General features: G+C 38.0%; 1 protein-coding gene across 1 annotated transcript; it reads right to left on the bottom strand.

Annotated features, from left to right (window-relative positions):
• Window positions 1-560: 560 nt before the first annotated feature.
• On the bottom strand, window positions 561-12,868 carry LOC125177791. Its single transcript, XM_047880189.1, has 5 exons — window positions 12,622-12,868; window positions 11,967-12,125; window positions 11,405-11,646; window positions 9,864-10,296; window positions 561-794 (listed from the first exon to the last, which is right to left on the bottom strand). Exons 1-5 carry the CDS (start codon window positions 12,815-12,817, stop codon window positions 592-594), a joined length of 1,233 nt encoding a protein of 410 aa, XP_047736145.1. The 5' UTR covers window positions 12,818-12,868; the 3' UTR covers window positions 561-591.
• Between the last annotated feature and the right edge of the window lie 4,443 nt (window positions 12,869-17,311).

Below are 17,311 nucleotides of genomic sequence, written 5' to 3'. Positions count from 1 at the left end.
ATACAATTAAATAGTGTACTCTTTTGTCTGTAAGGCGCTACTACTTGCGGGATTCTAATCTATTCTTTTTCACTATATAAATGAAAGTGTGTGACGAAAACACATTAAAATACTCGACATTGTATATGTACTGTGACTTGAAAAACTGTGCAAACATTTCAAAATTGTACTCGGACTTGAGAAGCAAACTAATTCTGCGAATCAAATTCTCTTTTCCAGTGATTGATCACACGTGAGAGCCTCGATCATCAGTTTATCGAAATGCTAACTAGTCCATCATTCTTGACAAAAACATCAGTGCACTGGCAGAATGAACATTGCATTTTCGTGAAAAAAATATGATCTATTCATTATTCATCATTCAATCGCTCCCATTTTTGTGCAGACAAATTGATTCCACCTAAAGCGAATAAAAACTTGACATGAATAAATACTGAGCTGGAGCTTCCCTTCAAGTATTCTATCATATTTTTCTATTATTTCCCGGAGAAGCGAGTGGAAAAATCTATCAAAGATAGATAGTTAGCATTGACGAACTTTGAAATTTGCAATGTAAATGAGTAAACGCGATGATGCAGAGCCACTACAAACTTAGGTCAAACTGCACAGGTCGGTAATGTTGGTCTCGAGCTTCTTAGCGTCGAGCGCCGTCAAGTTTGTCGACACAAAGAAGAGGAAGTTTGTCACACGCACGCCTTGCAGGTCAGGACGACACTCGCTAAGCCAAGGCAAGCCTCGATCAATATAACGTACGGCGCCTTGCGCAGCGATTTGTTCTTCGTAAGAGGGCACACCTGGAGCATTGCATTCGTTGGACGTGTGGTAGAACTCATCACAGTTACTCTTATAGATACTGAAGAACGCGCGTCCTGTGAAAGGCGCTTCCCAGTAGTTGCCAGCACTGCCGCCCAGGTAGTTTCCAACCATCAAGCTGTTCGCATTGTTGAAGTTGATTTGATCAAAATACGATACTAGCCTTTCAGAATTTGCGTAAATTACCAGGATTTTGAGCCAGAACGACGTTCCTGGGCTAAAACCCAAGTCTCCAGAGATGAATATGTCAGCATAATTGGCGAATTTATTGATTCCCATCCAGTAACCCTCGCACTGCATCGTACGCATCACTTGGTTTGGCCACAACACAACACTTGTAAGGCTCGACGTCCGATACGGCAACTCCCAGCAGTGTCTGGGACACACCTGTGAAAAAATATACTTGAATATTTCGAATTAAGATTTTAAGCCTATTGCAGAGCAAGCCTTTATAAAAATGTAATCGTTACATTGAGGGAATCTTAAATTAGTTGCAACCAAATCATAGGGTTCTTCTTTTTAGGAATGGAAACACATGATATGCGTTGTTTTTATTCTACTGCATTTTCAATGATCAATATATGAAGAAAATGAAAGGTGCCGACCATCTTAACAGAAATGAAATAATGAGGTATGCGCTACAGAACCTTGATGGTTGCGTGTGAATGAGAGCCAAGCTACCATGTGCAATTGTGAATGGCATTCGTGCCAATTATCTCGCACTACACCACACTACCTTCCACAGCAGCTCATTCGTCCTTTCCACGTACACCACACTACCTTCCACAGCAGCTCATTCGTCCTTGCCCCGTACCTCACACTACCTTCTACAGCAGCTCATTCGTCCTTGCCCCGTACACCACACTACCTTCCACAGCAGCTCATTCGTCCTTGCCCCGTACACCACACTACCTTCCACAGCAGCCTGAGCTTATTTTTCTCACCTCACGCTGCCGACCACAACAGTTGGGGCGGCTGCAGTTCACACATGAGTATTTGTATGGACTGTTGGAGCAGTCCGTGGTGGAGTTGTAGTTTGCTGAGCAGGCGTCGCTGGAGGAGCAGTTCGCTGCGCCGCTGGTGAGGCTGGATATGCAGCGTTGCTGGCACGTCAGCGGCAGCAAAGGATCTTCGCGCCGTCGCAGGTCGTAGGACTGGACACCTGGGAACCATCATGACGAGGAAATCATAAATTCTATATTTGTCACACTTTGGGTGAGTGGGTTTGTTTGAAGCCTGGCGCCACAACTTATTAGCTGTTCTGGCTCGTTTCCAGAATACTTATTGTGTTGCAATACTACCTGGATCAGAAACTTCATTCATCGAATGAGAATAACATAGGATTGGATGAAAATGAGGAAAGAACCGCGTCAAAAATTAAAATGCTATATCGAAATTGGTATATTTACATTGAATTTAAACGACTCAATTCAATATTTCCTGTATTTTGAAACGAGTGGATAATAGGAGTCGTATCTGCAATGTAGAATGTATGTTTAACTCGTATAAAATAATAAGCATTATTGTTAGTAACGGAATTAGCTATTACGCGAATAACGGGATTTGGGATAGCTGGATTTTTTTTTCTTTTCATTGGCTTTAATTCTAATAATTATAAATTGGATACATATCTGCATTCCAAACTGATTTATGCGATGAAAATTAGTTAGTCTTTCCATGGTTAGTGAGATGCACCTGCGGTTAACACCAACGGTGTGGGACAACACAGCTGTGGTAAGGCATTTGTACCTGCGGTAAACACCAAAGGTGTTGAGCTGACACAGCTGTGGTAAGGCAGATGTACCTGCGGTAAACACCAAAGGTGCTGGGCTGATACAGCTGTGGTAAGGCAGATGTACCTGCGGTAAACACCAAAGGTGCTGGGCTGATACAGCTGCGGTAAGGCACATGTACCTGCGGTAAACACCAAAGAGGTTGGGCTGACACAGCTGCGGTAAGGCACATGTACCTGCGGTAAACAGCAAAGGTGTTGGACTGACATAGCTGTGGTAAGGCACATGTACCTGCGGTAAACACCAAAGGTGTTGGGCTTGCGCAGCGGTCATAAGCCTGGAGGTAGCAAATCACTTGTCCGTTCTGCTCCGCCTTGACGAAGCCCCGGCAGTTGGCATTTGAGATGCAGGAGCGGAAGCACAGCGCCAAGGAGTCGCGGGTGATTCGACCTCAGGGAAATTATATGATTATACGATGACATTTTTAACCTACTTAAAGCTAGATATATTTCATGATTGTCAAATTTTCGCAAATCATTGAGTGAAAATAGAAATAATGTTTGCAGGAGTGATCCTGAAGTTATTTTTTATTCCTTGAATAAATATTTAATTTTCCTTCTGGTTAAATTCATTGGCCGGATATAAGTCTGATGCTCGTAAGCCTGAGGCGTGCTGTGTTGCACGAACCGTATTTCAGCCAGTTTCATTTCATATGTTTTAATTTAGTAAGACGCATCTACTTGAATGTAAGTCTTTGCACGAGTCCGTTAGGTGTTCAAATCGGTGTGCAGTATTTCTCACGAGCACCTATAAAATAACGCTGAGTTTTTCTCTATAACTCTAAACACGGAGACCCATATTTATTTGATGAACTCATATGACGTATGAGTCTGTAAATCAAATAAAATTTGAAAGAAACCAAGAAAAACGAAACCTTGTGGCTTACTCGACGATAATTGCCAAATCTGCCTCCGGAAGAATAACTGGCAACTATCTTTAAGTTGACTACGTAGACGAGGTTGACGTTAATTGGAGCAACTTCATTGGTTAAGAGTCCTTGAGCTGTATGGTAGGCCATCATTTCCATAATTGTTAGTTTTCGACCCCATTATTTAATTTAAGTCTCCTGGGTGGAAGCAACTGAATTAACCATAACCGGGACGGATTTGTGAACCTGTCTTCACAAAGACATATTCTCAAATAATACACTAATAACCACGTGCAAAGGTATTTACTTATTGGTACCGTAATGTGAGAGAGGGAATCACGCTTTGTACATACTTTCATTTGATGCGGCGTTATACCTTCTTACGAGAAGCAAACATAAGTCGTACACATTCCTCACCAAGTGGTTTGACCAGCAGGAGCCTCGGCGACAGATCGTAGCCGCTCGAAGCGAAGTTAATGTAAGCGGAGGAAGTGGCACCGTAGTATTGCTGCTCGATCACGGCGCCGGTGCCCACTGCCAGCAGCAACAGCCACGTAATGTCGCCCAGGCTGGGGCGACGTCGATTGTAAGGATGAGACATTTTGCTGTTCGTTATCCCAAAGGCTTCGGAGTTTCTACTAAGCACACTTCCCCTTGTGATGGCGTAGAGCGAATTGGCACAGCGGGCTAACGCCCTTTCCTTGTGATGACACGGAACGGAGTGCCACGACGTGCTGTGCAGAAGCACTGCAACTGCAAATTTTCTTTAGCATGCGATGGCAGCAGCAGCCAATATAGATCAGCAGCAAGTCTGCGATGGCAAATGATGGCAATAGAAGCACCTGCCGAGACCATCCATCATCAGGTAGTTTCGGTTGGAAAATTAAGAAATGTAATTTTTATCGAAAACCGAATTGTTTGAAATTATACTCTAATCAAGTAACGCCAGTTTGTGGCCATCGAATTTAAATTATTTCACGAGAATTTCTGCGTTTAGATGTGCGCAAAACTTCTAGAAATATCTTAAGAATAAAATAGTTTTACAACATGAAAGAGAATTAAGTTTCATGGAATATTGTTCCTGATTGTAACGTAACTTACACAGTAACATCAAGTGTTATTCTCCTAAGCCATTATTTCCATGACGGAACTTGGTAATTTGGTCATGCTGAATCTGAATAGCAAATTCCGGATGTCGTCCATCATACAGATCAGAAGAACACAATAATTGGCCTCGTGGAAAAGATTCGCTTCTCGAGCTCCGCAGGTCAATCGAAGCAACAGCGTATTAAGGGCACTTTTCAGAAGCGCATTAATTTGCAGGCCACTTGTGTCGTCTGGTCAGTACTTACATGTTGATTTAGCCCTTCGTAGCCCCACATGTCGTGCATTTATTCAAATGTAGAGCAGCTTTGAATTATTTGACGTGAATATTAAACATTTCTCTAACAGAATTTTTCATTCTATCCATTCTTCCATCATATGGCAATGGTGTGAGGCAACCCAGCGAGTGGGGCCAGACGCCTTTCGCGAAAGCATTCCGCCTTGTATATGTAAGATATTTTATAAAAAACTTAACAACTTATCACTAGGATTGGAGGCCGAGAAACGAGATTTAGAAGTTCTAAATCTCATGTTCTAAGTCTCATGTAAGTATTTAGGGTAACATGGGGCAGCGAGCCCACTGCGGGTCATGGGCCCATAGCGGGTTTCTCGCTAAGTATGGCAGATAGTGGTCCGTGTTCTCTACCGCCGGTCGACAGTTTCACTGGGATGAAGTGTACGGATTTACGTTTTGCTAAGTGTTTGCGTTATTAAGTTATTTGTGAATAACTGTTTTAGTCCAGATAAAAAATTTTTTGCTGCTAAATAATTTTTTTTTTTCGATTACTGTAGATGAAGCTTTTGAAATTACTGTGAATTATATTTTTAAAGTAATATTTATAGGGATAATTTTAAGATCAAGTTTAGACTATTAGCTTTTAAAATAAAATGTTGACACGATATAAATTGAAATGATACCTAGTGGGGGCAACGGGCCCACGCGTGTCACGGGGCAAAGCGCGCATGGTGAAATCTTGTGTTATACATCATTAGATTTGTCTCAATGACCTTTTCAAACTATGACTAGCTTTTTGAATTACAATTTACACTTCATATTGCATGATTTTTTGATTTGCCGCCTCAAGGCAGGAGGGTTATTTTTTAAATATGCGTATTTATGACCCCTTATCGAGTTATTGACTCTCGCCTTGCCAAAAAATGATTTCAGCCAACACCAATGAGCCAAAAGTTGATGAGTTTTTATGTTGTTGGCTAAAATCACGATTAGGTACGAATTCTCTGCACATAATATCTAGATTATGGACGAAACTGGAACGAAGTTTTTTTCTGATCACCTAAATATATTTTTCTAGTCAAGGATACATTTTTTCATGTTTAGGACGAATTTTTTATCGCAAGGATATATTTTTCAAGTTAAGGATATATATTTTTATGTCAATGAAATAATTTTCTTCACGTCAGTGATAGATTTTTTAAGCCAAAAGTATATTTTTTCAAGTTAAGTATATGATTTTTTGAGTTGTTAATAAATGAGTGAATGTCATATTTTTTATTACATTTTCTTATTTTAACTGTAAAGTGTTGTTTTTTAATTTTTAAACGAAAAATATGCATCTGTGGTAAAGGGACCAAGGGTGGGCGCCTTGCCCCAAGCCCATGGGCCCATTGCCCCAGGGGTGAGGCAATGGGCCCATTTTGACACTTTTTACAAAATAGTGTTTCATTAAAAATCGAATAAACATATGAGCTTCTAATTCACATCATATATGCCTCATTAGTTGTGCATTTAAGCAAAACAAAGAACCACATCGTATCAATTAGAACTTCATCAAAAATTTAGTTTAAAAAAGGGGGGGCGCGCTGCCCCATGTTGCCCTACTTTTTATAGGCTTGCCTATAGTTTGGACCGAGTTTATAGCTTCATGGCCGTATGTTTTTATGGTCACGACTCTAAATGTCATTTACAATTCTACCGAATAGACGGTGATCATTCGTGTCAGTTATACAGCAATGAAAATATGTGTCAGCAAAATAGAAAAAGCCCCACCACCCGAAATTATTAGCTCGCCACCGTAGGAAACTCCATCTTTAACAAGCCAACGGAAATTATTTGTTCGTGGGTAGAACGTCCGAGCTCGGGGCAGTTTCGCCACCGCAACGTGGCTGTGATGTCCAATTTAATGAGGAGTGAGCACCCAACAGCTAGCAAGGTGCACGCTTCAAAAGATTTTGTAAGTATTTATTTTTTTAAGATTTGTATCCAACCACATTTTTCACTTCTAGTGATTACCTACGTAAGCGGGAGCCTAATTCTTGCTGCACCGTTGCACGTTGCAGAAAGTTCGTTAATACACGAAAACGTTATGTGATCAAAATAAATGGAACACCAAGTTTGGATGGGATAAGTTCCTTGTAACTGGAATTCCTGATATTTATTCGTTACTCATACATTACGCGAGTGAAAGATTTCGCTGCAGAGTAATTGCATGCACTGGCTGAAAAATAAAAAATCTCATCTGAAGTAAATTTTTATTCTGAATGGTAACAGTAAAGTGCCGAACCAAACATTTTCTCTTAAAAGAAGTTCAAAGTTCATTTCAGCAGATATTCGTCCTCACTAAAACCGAGTGCATCAAGAAGGCAAAGCTATCAAGGCAGCTATAATTCAACGGAGAGACCTGCGAACTTGAAGCAAATTAAACCTTGTCATTCAGTAATCTGTGAGATCCACATTAATGTGTGTTAATGTTCCCGTGGTTTGCCGATATTTATGAAGCGTATTCATCATACGCGGATGAATTAATTTATTACTGAAGGATGACGTGTGTACCGGACTAGAGGCCTGAGGTGGTGACGCGTACGACATTTGATCAGCGCCTCCTCTGCTCCAAGTAATTGAGACGAATGCTGGTCATTTCTCAGCAATCAAGAATTCCTTTAAAAAAAGAGTGAGGAATTCGTACAGCATCGCTTTGATAAATCACGAAAAAACATTTCCTGACGATGATTGACATGAACAGTGCGATCGGGGGCTATGTACCAGTCATTGAGTGATGTCTCGAGTGTTCACTCCAAAATTGGCCGTAAACAATGAAATATTTTGCCGTGCATGCCCCGCCACTCATTTTTCTGTCGTTGGATCTTACTTTCGCTAAGTTAATCTTGGGAAGAATATTGTGTTCTTTATCATGCTGGACAAGAGTTATAGCCCAGTATTTCCTTTGGTAATTTGTGAACGAAATTTACTTCTGCAGTTCAAACAAGATTGTTAGAACTGCATAGATTGTATAGATTATAGATTGTTTTCTGTCTGCATAGATTGTCTTCTGCCATAGATTATAAGCCCAAGGGGTAAAATTTGTTTCTTGTTAATACATCTTGTACGGTGCAAGAAGGTTAAGTGATAACATCGCACGCTTTTTTCACGTCTATTTAAAGAGAAGTCACCGAACGGTGCTAGGTAAAGACACGCGATAGTGAATGACAAAGATTTTAATTAGTTCTATTTAATTAGAAGAGACAAACAGTGAATATTTAAACAGATACTAACCATTCTTTTTCTATATCTATGACAATTTAAAACTGATTACGCTCTATTGCTGACGACATATAAGGATTACTGGAACTAAAATAGCAAGAACGCATCATTCCATCATATATCGCGATATTATTTATACCTGGTACACAATTTTGAAATTACCGAGCATTAACATAATACCGTTAGTTATCTAAAATGAAACTCGTGTCAGTGAAAAAATAAACTGGATAACTTATATCTCATACCATATTATCTGAGAAGGAGCTCGAGAGCTGTTGTAACGAGTACCACCCTCGAAAATACTTTATTATCATTTGAATGTTCTTGGATTACGAATGCGATAAAACTCAGTGGGAAAATTATGTTAAATCTTTGGTGTTATCCTCAACGAAACTCTTAGGCGACAGCTCCCGGTCAGAATCTCATTTCTAACTATAAAATATATAACTATATACCTTATATATAATATATTTCTAACTATTTAACTCAAACCTCAGAGTATGAGAAGTGCTGGCCGAGCCGAGTCATTCCGAGACTGCAAGCTGCCCAGAGGCTAACTATCGAACACTCGGGCAAACACTGACTACCGAAGCGGACATGAGCGGCTGATTTACGTGCTACCCGAGTCCTGGGCGGCCCCTTTTTGAGAGCCGAGCAGGCATCTAAATTTTGTTATAGTAGCTTTTTCCTCGGGCACACCATATCATAACGAATTTGTTTGCATTATTACATCATTTCCCAAATAACACGTTGCTCACAAAATGAAAATTCACGAATACGAGACCATGGCGCAAAACATAGCTGTAAATTATCAAATATTTTTACCGCATCAACCCGCATACCGCGTTCGCCGGCCCATGATGCAGTTGTCGAGTTAAGGAAGCTGAAGCGAGAATGCTGTAACTCCCGCTTCATATAATTTTTTTTAAATCCACTGTAAAATGCGCATCGCCCAATGTTCTCAAATATCAACGCAATCTTCATAATATCACCCACATAGTCATGTTTGTACGTGTTTTTAATTATTATGACATATAAATAAAATTAAAAACGTGAAAAAGTTCGAAATACTTTTACGAATATAATGTAAAAGTTCTGAGATATTGCCTACATATTAATGTATTTTAGTATTGACTAAATATAGTATAGTTTGAGTATATAGAATAGTTTATAGTATAGAGTATAGTATTGACTGAATATAGTATAGTATAGTAATTTTTAGTATTGACTGAATATAGTAGCGATTGGGAAAATGCTCGAGGCAAGTGCAATCATCATCAATCAGGTGCAATTTTTTCAGAAATTTTCGAGCATTAATATAATTTCCCTCTTATGTCCAAATTCTCAATCGATGCTTACAGTTCTATGCATAGCTTAGTACATGTATTTTGCTTAATGAGCGTTGAAGTAAATCTATTGTTAGAATTCACGCATCTCAGAAGGAATGCTTTAAATTTGGAATGGTAATTATTCTACATTTGACTTTTTTGAAGGCCCTTGCAAAAATCTAACCAAGTTTGATGGCAGCAGCTAACTTCACAATCTGAAATAATGCTGTGGAATTATAAGTAGGCTGAACCACCGAAAAACTAAGTCATGCTGCACATGTCGGCGTGGTTGATCTCAAGTTTTTTAGCTGCCAGCGCCTGCAAGTTTACCGACACGAACAAGTCGATACTATCCACACGCACGCTCTTCAGGTCAGGACGACATTCGCTGAGCCAAGACCAGCCTCGGTGAGTTATTGTGCCATTCGCAGCGATTTGTTCTTCGTAAGAGGGCACACCTGTAGCATTGCATTCGTTGGACGCGTGGTAGAAGGGAAGGCAGTTACTCGTGGCGTTCATGAAGAACGCGCGGCCTGTGAAAGGGGCCTTCCAGCAGTTGCCAGCGATGCCGCCCATGTAGTTTCCAACCATCAAGCTATCTACGTCGTCGATGTTTATTTCGTCAAAGTATGACACCAGAGTTTCAGAATTTGCGTAATTTACCGCGATTTTGAGCCATAAAAACGTTCCTGGATCTAAATTTAATCCGCTAGTGCTGTAAAATTTTGCTCCATTAAAGTTGTTTCTTTGCCAAATGCCGTCGCATTTAACGGTAATGGCATTCGGATATAGATTTTGCCACAGCACCGTTTCGCAGTTAAGACAACTCGCAGCCCCAACATTGTTCAGCTGAGACAAAGTCGGCAACTCCCAGCAGTATCTGGGGCAAACCTGCAAAATATTCGAGGCATAGAATATTTGTACAAGTTAATTAATTCACCGTCCCCCCACACTGTCAGGAGTTGGAAGAACCTTGGATCAAATTTCTACCCCTCCAAAATCTCTTTCATTGCTTACCTGGTAAGGCACAAAACGAATTCATTTACTTGATTATTTAATGTGAATTTGGTTCATTACTTCTTCTGTGGTTCTAATTAAGAGCAAAAAAAGCAAGGAACCTTTTAGATTGTTCGTAATGGAAATTAAAGACTGGCTTATGACGCTCCGTGTCATTTGTTTCCGATGCAAAAAAAAAAAACTTGAATCAACGTTACGACTTCTGAGCATTGAGATACCATATTCGTATCGCAAATTACCCTGAATTACCCGTAGCAGCGAATTACCCTATTCGTAAATGCGCTCTTTTATTGCCCTCACATGAGTAACTGCACGCAACTCTGTCATTGTGCATAGCACATCAATACTATCTATATGCTGTAAATACTGCCGATATATATGCTATGGAATGCTGATATGTTGTGGATACTGCCAATGTGCAGTAGATACCATCGATATTATGCGGACATTGTCGATTTTCGGTGGATATTATTGATATACAATGGATTATATCAATATATAATGGATATTCTCGACATGCTGTGGATATTATTGGCATGCTGTTATCGAATTAACTATCGAATAGGTGTTATCGAATTAACTGTGGATATAATCGATTTGCTGAATATTACGATTTACGAATAAACTTACGTAATAAACTTTGTATAAGTTATCGATATACTGTGAATATAATCGATATGCAGTGGATATAATCTATATGTTGTGGATTTTAAGCATATGTGGTTGATATTATCGATATGCTGTGGATATTGCGGATTCGTTGTGTATATAATCGATTTGCTGTGGAAAATATGGATAAACTATGGAAGTTATCAATATGCTGTGGATCGATATGTTGTGGATTATAGATATGGATCATAGATATGCTGTGGTTATCATAGATATGCTGTGAATATGATAGATATGCTGTGGATATCATCATCTAAAAGTAGCAGATATAATGGACATTCTAGTAATTCCCCAACAAGCAATTTCATCTCACCTCGCACTGCTCTCCACAGCAGTTGGGGCGGCCACATTCTTCACAAGTGTAATTGTAGGGATTATTGGAGCAGTCCGTGGTGGAGTTGTAAGCCTTAACCCCAGTGCATGAGGCTGCTACGTAACCACTGCTTGGGCGGGAACAGTTCGTCGTGGGGCCGTAGAACTTAGACAAGCAGCGCTGCTGGCACGTCAGCGGCAGGAGAGGATCTTCTCGTTTGCGTAGGTCGTAGGACTGGACACCTGGTAAATGGGGCGATGTGACTTTGCATTTTGAAAAAGATGAGTTCCAATAAACTAGGTTCTTCGTGTTTGAGGATGTTTTCTTCGTTGGAACTTTTGCACCTCTTGTTAACTAAACCTTGTTGATAGCTAAATCCTCGTCTCTAGCTAATTTGCAAACAACTTTAAAACACTTATTTCATTTTTAATAAAAAATGCAAAAAGACTTAATGATATTATTTAGAATAAAAATTACAATCATAAAAACGATGAAGAAATTTTATAAGTTGTCTTGCAAGAAATGAGTTCCTTCAATTATTCATACAAAAAGAAGGATATACCTGGAATGTAAACAAAGTTGGCTTGGCTCTCACATCTGTCGCCTGCTTGCAGGTAACAGAACACTTCGCCGTCCCTCTCTTCTTTAACGAAGCCTCGACACTTGGGATTCAGAATGCAGGAGCTCAGACACAAAAGAATTGAATGACTGGAGACCGGGCCTGAGAAAAAAAAAATTTTTCACGTACGTTTTTATCATTCAAAAGTCATTGATAAAATATAAATGACCTTTGAACCATTCATAACAGCTAACTTTATAAAAATTAAATATTCGTCATTGCCAAATTCACTGCAAGGTTCAGTAAATAGTAAGCATTAATAAAATACTTGACTACCCAAATAAACAAAATACTTTACTTGTGTGTTATTTTATTGTTCTGATTAAATTAAATCTATATCCATTTCCAGAGAAATGGTTTAAATGAGTAGTTTCAGCACAATTTTTTGAACTATTTAAATGGTTTAAAACTAATGAAAGACGAGTGTTTAAAAGTAGAACATTCACTAAAAAATTGCTCTTTACTATAGAGCTCTAACCTAGCAAAATCTGAGGGGAACAGTTATGAAAATTGCACCAAACTGAAAATAACTTTTCAGTTAGCGTCTGCATAAAGACTTGGTGCAGGAATCAAGCATAAAGCTTTGAATATTTCTTACCAAGATGTATTTTTTCTAAAGCATAACTGTAACTCATTGTAGCGAAGTTCCTGTAGGAGTCGTAAGTAACGCCGTAGTACTGCTGCTCGACCACTGCACCGCATACTGCCAGCAATAATATCATACCCGCGACGACGCTCAGTCCTACATAGCGCCACAGAAGCGCTAGATGTGGTCCTTCGAATTGCCATGCCATTTTGCTATCCTTAATTACAGCGGCTTTTGAATTTCTGAAAATTATTGGGTGAGAATTAATCTGTACATTGAAATTATCAACTTTACAATGCGAGATAATTTAGATGCTAATGATTTCGTTATACATACCTAAATTTGAGAGACAGTTTTAAGGTAAGGAATACCGAGAAGAGAAAATTACTCAAAATCAGATTTTAGAATTCAAGTCTAAGACACAGAATGCTAAATGATGAAGGTTAATTGTATTTGTAAAATAATTAAAATGTATACAAGTATATTATATTTAATGTTGCAGCCTGGACTGATGAATAGATGCACTGCTGATGAGAAATAAATTAGGACCTTGGATGTATTTAAGGAAATTAATGATTTTTGGTCAAGGTAAATCCACGGTGCGACGTGTCCTTTGTTCTGCTGACGGTAACTGTGGTTACTTGGTCATAGCCACAAGTAACCTTGACAACGGTTAATTAATCAGCCAACAAAAGGTTTATACGAAATTCTGCATTGAACTACCAATTTTGTACTAGCAAAAAGAAACCTATTACAGTACGAGTAGATTTGAGATTTGAGGAGACGCCCGGTATACCTAACATTTGCATTATTATAATTATATATAAAAAACATATGCTCTGCACTGACTGTACATCACCAACAATTGAATTATAATGAGTCTATATTTCCAACATGCGCATCATAATGAGTGTATATATTACCAACAAATGCATTATGATGATTGTATATTTCCAACATGTGCATCATAGTGAGTGTATATTTCCAACATGCGCATCATAGTGAGTGTATATTTCCAACTTGTGCATCATAATGAGTGTATATATTACCAACAAATGCATTGTGATGAGTGTATATTACCAATTTGTTCATTTTAATGAGTGTACATTACCGACATGTGCATTATTATTTGTTTATATTACAAAAATATGCATTAAAATACTAATACGTTCACTGATAATGAATGTTGATACATTCCAAACGTTGTTAACAAATTAAAATGACTCTCGGTAACCCGATTTTCGATTTCCTAACGCAAACGAAAAATATTGTCTTACATATTGAAAAAAAAACATATACAATAACAAATCTTAAATAGAGCTAATTATCCGGTCTTAATTTCAAACCTGCTTAAAAGAACAGATTTTACCATCCTATGTTAATAAAATTTTACTTTAGTATTATATATATACCGTATACAATACCAACTCTGCCAGTCGATGAAATACGCACTCTACCTTGTGACGGTCCAGTGCAGAGTGCCGTGCGTAACTGACTACATGCATTGGGTTTGCCGATGTTCCTTTCCACAAAATTGTGGTCTGAACAAAGTTTTTCACAGCTTTTGTGGATCAATGATAACTTGGCAACGATGCATGCAGCAGAGAAGCACCTACGATCATTGTACAATATTGTCTGCGTATAACAAACGAGCAATGGAATATGTTGTATTAATTTATTATATAGCAAACATTCAAAATCAAGCATGGATTACTGATCAACAGAAAGTGATCGTGTAATTGCCTCATTTTGTTAAAGCTCAGTTTCAAAACTATAAGATTAGTTATAAGCTCTATAGGCCTTCGAGAGGATAGCTAAAACTGAGATTTATAAAAAAAGTACTTGCTTTCCTAAAGATATTGTTCGTCGATGGATCTAATTTATCCATTTCGTGGATAACCACCAGGAAATGTCGCGTAAGTAATTAACCTGCAGAATGGGCAGTAAATCCAGCAACTCTGTTCAGACGTTGGACAAACGCGATCTTTACGTTCTTGGACATTTCTACCTGATGCAACAAAATCATAATCTGTGCAATTAATGATACGTGAGACGCAAATTGCACCGGACTAGTTGATTTCATTTCTATTTTCGTTGCTGCTGATCGCACCTTTCATTTGCACGGATATATTTTACTATTACATTCCTCGGCTAGATTATTTGATATTGAATCAATTACAGTTAGTAGCATAACAGAGGGCCTATCATCACAATTTGCATAAACGACTTAATGGGTTAACGACCATTTACCCCCGGTCAAAACCAGATCATTTACCTCGATTGATCGAGCACTCAAAATATTTTTTGACCACCGCCGTCCGTAAAGTTTGGAAACTATTCGTTACTAAAAATCCGAGACTTAACCTATAGAGCGAGTGTCTCGATGGAATAAACTTATTTGGTGTATATAATTAATTTTAATTTTTCAATTACTTTCCATATTAGCGATTCTACCGCACTGTTGTGTTTTTATATTTGTGTGTCTGCTAGACCGGTCGTGGCTCCTGTGAGTTCCAAGTGAGTTTTTTTAAAGTGATTTAAATGGTTAAAGCCAGCTTCGACATCTGGGGTAAGTTTAAAATTGGTAAATATGTGAATTGGGGTAAATGGGCAAGAAATCGGGCAGTTTATATTGGCTATAGAATAGTTGAACATTGAAAAGAAAAATATGCTGATCTGAACAATGATGCCTGTAGATGGCTCGGCCTCAAGTCCCCAACCATCGGTTTGCTCGCTCTAGGAGTCTAGGTTAAGTCCCGGATTTTTAGTAACGAATAGTTTCCAAACTTTACTGACGGTGGAGTTAAAAGATATTTTGAGTGTTCGATCAATCGAGGTAAATGATCAGGTTTTGATCGGGGGTGAATGGTCAGATTTTTCGGAGGTACATAACTGTAATTATTGACCTCCTACTTTACCACAGAAGTTATTTAAAATAAATGGGCACCATTGATTCCTTTCTATTAACGTAAGCTCCCAAAATTATTTGTGCTCTGTTGATTTTTCAATTACAGTTTTCTTAAAAATAAAACCTTCGTATTCTTCTGTTTGCTTATCCATGAATTGTAATTCATTCATTATTGCTTTCAATAACATTTGTCAAAAACATTTGTTATTTTGCCTAGGTGCAAAATTAGTAAACCAAGCAGCTTTAATATTACTCATTCAAAATACTCTATTAAATAGATTCGTAAAACCAAGAAGAGCTCATGTGTGCTAAATGATTGATCAAAAACTCATAATCAATGTCGATTGATCAATGTATGATCATCAATTAACAATTGGTTGAGCTTTCCGCCACATTTCGCGGTGGGCAATCAAAAATTTTGCCGTCCGGTATGACTGCTGATGACCAATAATTTAGCTCCATGTAAAGTTACCTGCTGCCACAACTTTGCCAAGAAATCAAAGCATAAGTGCGTGAAAATTGCAGAGCCCTGGTTTAGTTTTTAACTTGGTTTTTTTAGGTATATGTAGTTGACTAAATCGCGCTTGATATTATATTTATTACAAAATATAACATGATATGAGGCAGCATCAAAGTGCAAGGCTTTAATATTAATAATTTGATCTGTTTTTCCTTTTTCAATTTTCAGTGGACAGGAAGCACGCATCAAAGAATATCTTATGTCAACAGATTCTAGTTAAAGGATTTTGACCCAATCCACACACCGACGATTATCGTTGAATGAATAACAGCAATAATTAATTTATTAATTCATTTGTAATTTCGTCGAATTTTTGTAGCATATTTATTGTTTGTATTTTGCTGCTGACGTACTGATTGAGCGGCATGCTTTCATCTCCTCATGCATGTCTATAAATAAATTGTATTATTCTGTCCATTAGACGCTACACCTTGCTCGGTTTACATACTGGAAGTGATGTACGTCAGTGAAGTACGTGCGTACAAAACGTTTTAATTAATGTTTAAATAGTGTTTAATTAATTTTCAATGTTTAATTGATGATTTAGGCCTAGTTAATGTTTAATTATTGTGATGTACCTAATTCATGTTTAATGTTCAATTAATATTGAATGCTTAATTCATGTTTAATGTAAAAATTAAGGTTTACTTAATGTTCCTTAATGTTCACCTTCATGGGAGATAGCGTGTCGAAGCCGGACACCCGCATTATCGAAGTTTTGGACGCAAAAGCTAGTGACCGAATAAGTCGTATCATAAAACGTCCACTACAAACAGCCCTGACTACATTTATGAATTAGGACCATATTATAACTTTTTATTCACCGAAAAGTCCTGCAGAAATAAAACCTAGTATGTTCTGCACTACTGGATGAAAATGGTGGTTCGTTGACACTAGGTACCTAAGCAACGATGTCTGGGGCTCTGCAATGTTATAGGCATATGAGAAATTTTACATTTTCACTTTTGGTTTCATCATGGCAACGGAAGAAACTTTCTGTTAACTATATACATCATATAATAAAACAAATAAAAAACTTTTAAAATCACGTTTTCTTAACGGACAAAAAAAAAGAAAAACATTAACTATTACATAACATTGAAGTTATGTAGAATGTTATGTAATGTTATGTAAGAGTTAAAGTTTTTCTTTTTTGTCCTTTAAGAAAACGTGGTTTTTAAAAGTTTGTTTATTTGTTTTATTTCATTGTTTTTAGTTTTGAGACCAACCGAAAAACGTGGTTTTTAAAAAATGTTTTTATATTTATTTTCTAC

The sequence above is a fragment of the Hyalella azteca genome, unplaced genomic scaffold, assembly GCF_000764305.2.
Source record: "Hyalella azteca isolate HAZT.00-mixed unplaced genomic scaffold, Hazt_2.0.2 contig4936, whole genome shotgun sequence".
NCBI lineage: Eukaryota > Metazoa > Arthropoda > Malacostraca > Amphipoda > Hyalellidae > Hyalella > Hyalella azteca.
This window is presented reverse-complemented; position numbering and strand designations above follow the sequence as displayed.

What these genes read in the sequence shown, in the direction of transcription:
- LOC125177791 (XM_047880189.1), bottom strand. Translation starts at nt 12,817, where the DNA reads ATGGCATGGCAATTCGAAGGACCACATCTAGCGCTTCTGTGGCGCTAT. An exon ending in TTTAGAAAAAATACATCTTG is followed by an intron (nt 12,126 to 12,621) that starts GTAAGAAATATT and finishes TTTTTTTCTCAG; the next exon opens with GCCCGGTCTCCAGTCATTCA. An exon ending in GCTGTGGAGAGCAGTGCGAG is followed by an intron (nt 10,297 to 11,404) that starts GTGAGATGAAAT and finishes AATATTTTGCAG; the next exon opens with GTTTGCCCCAGATACTGCTG.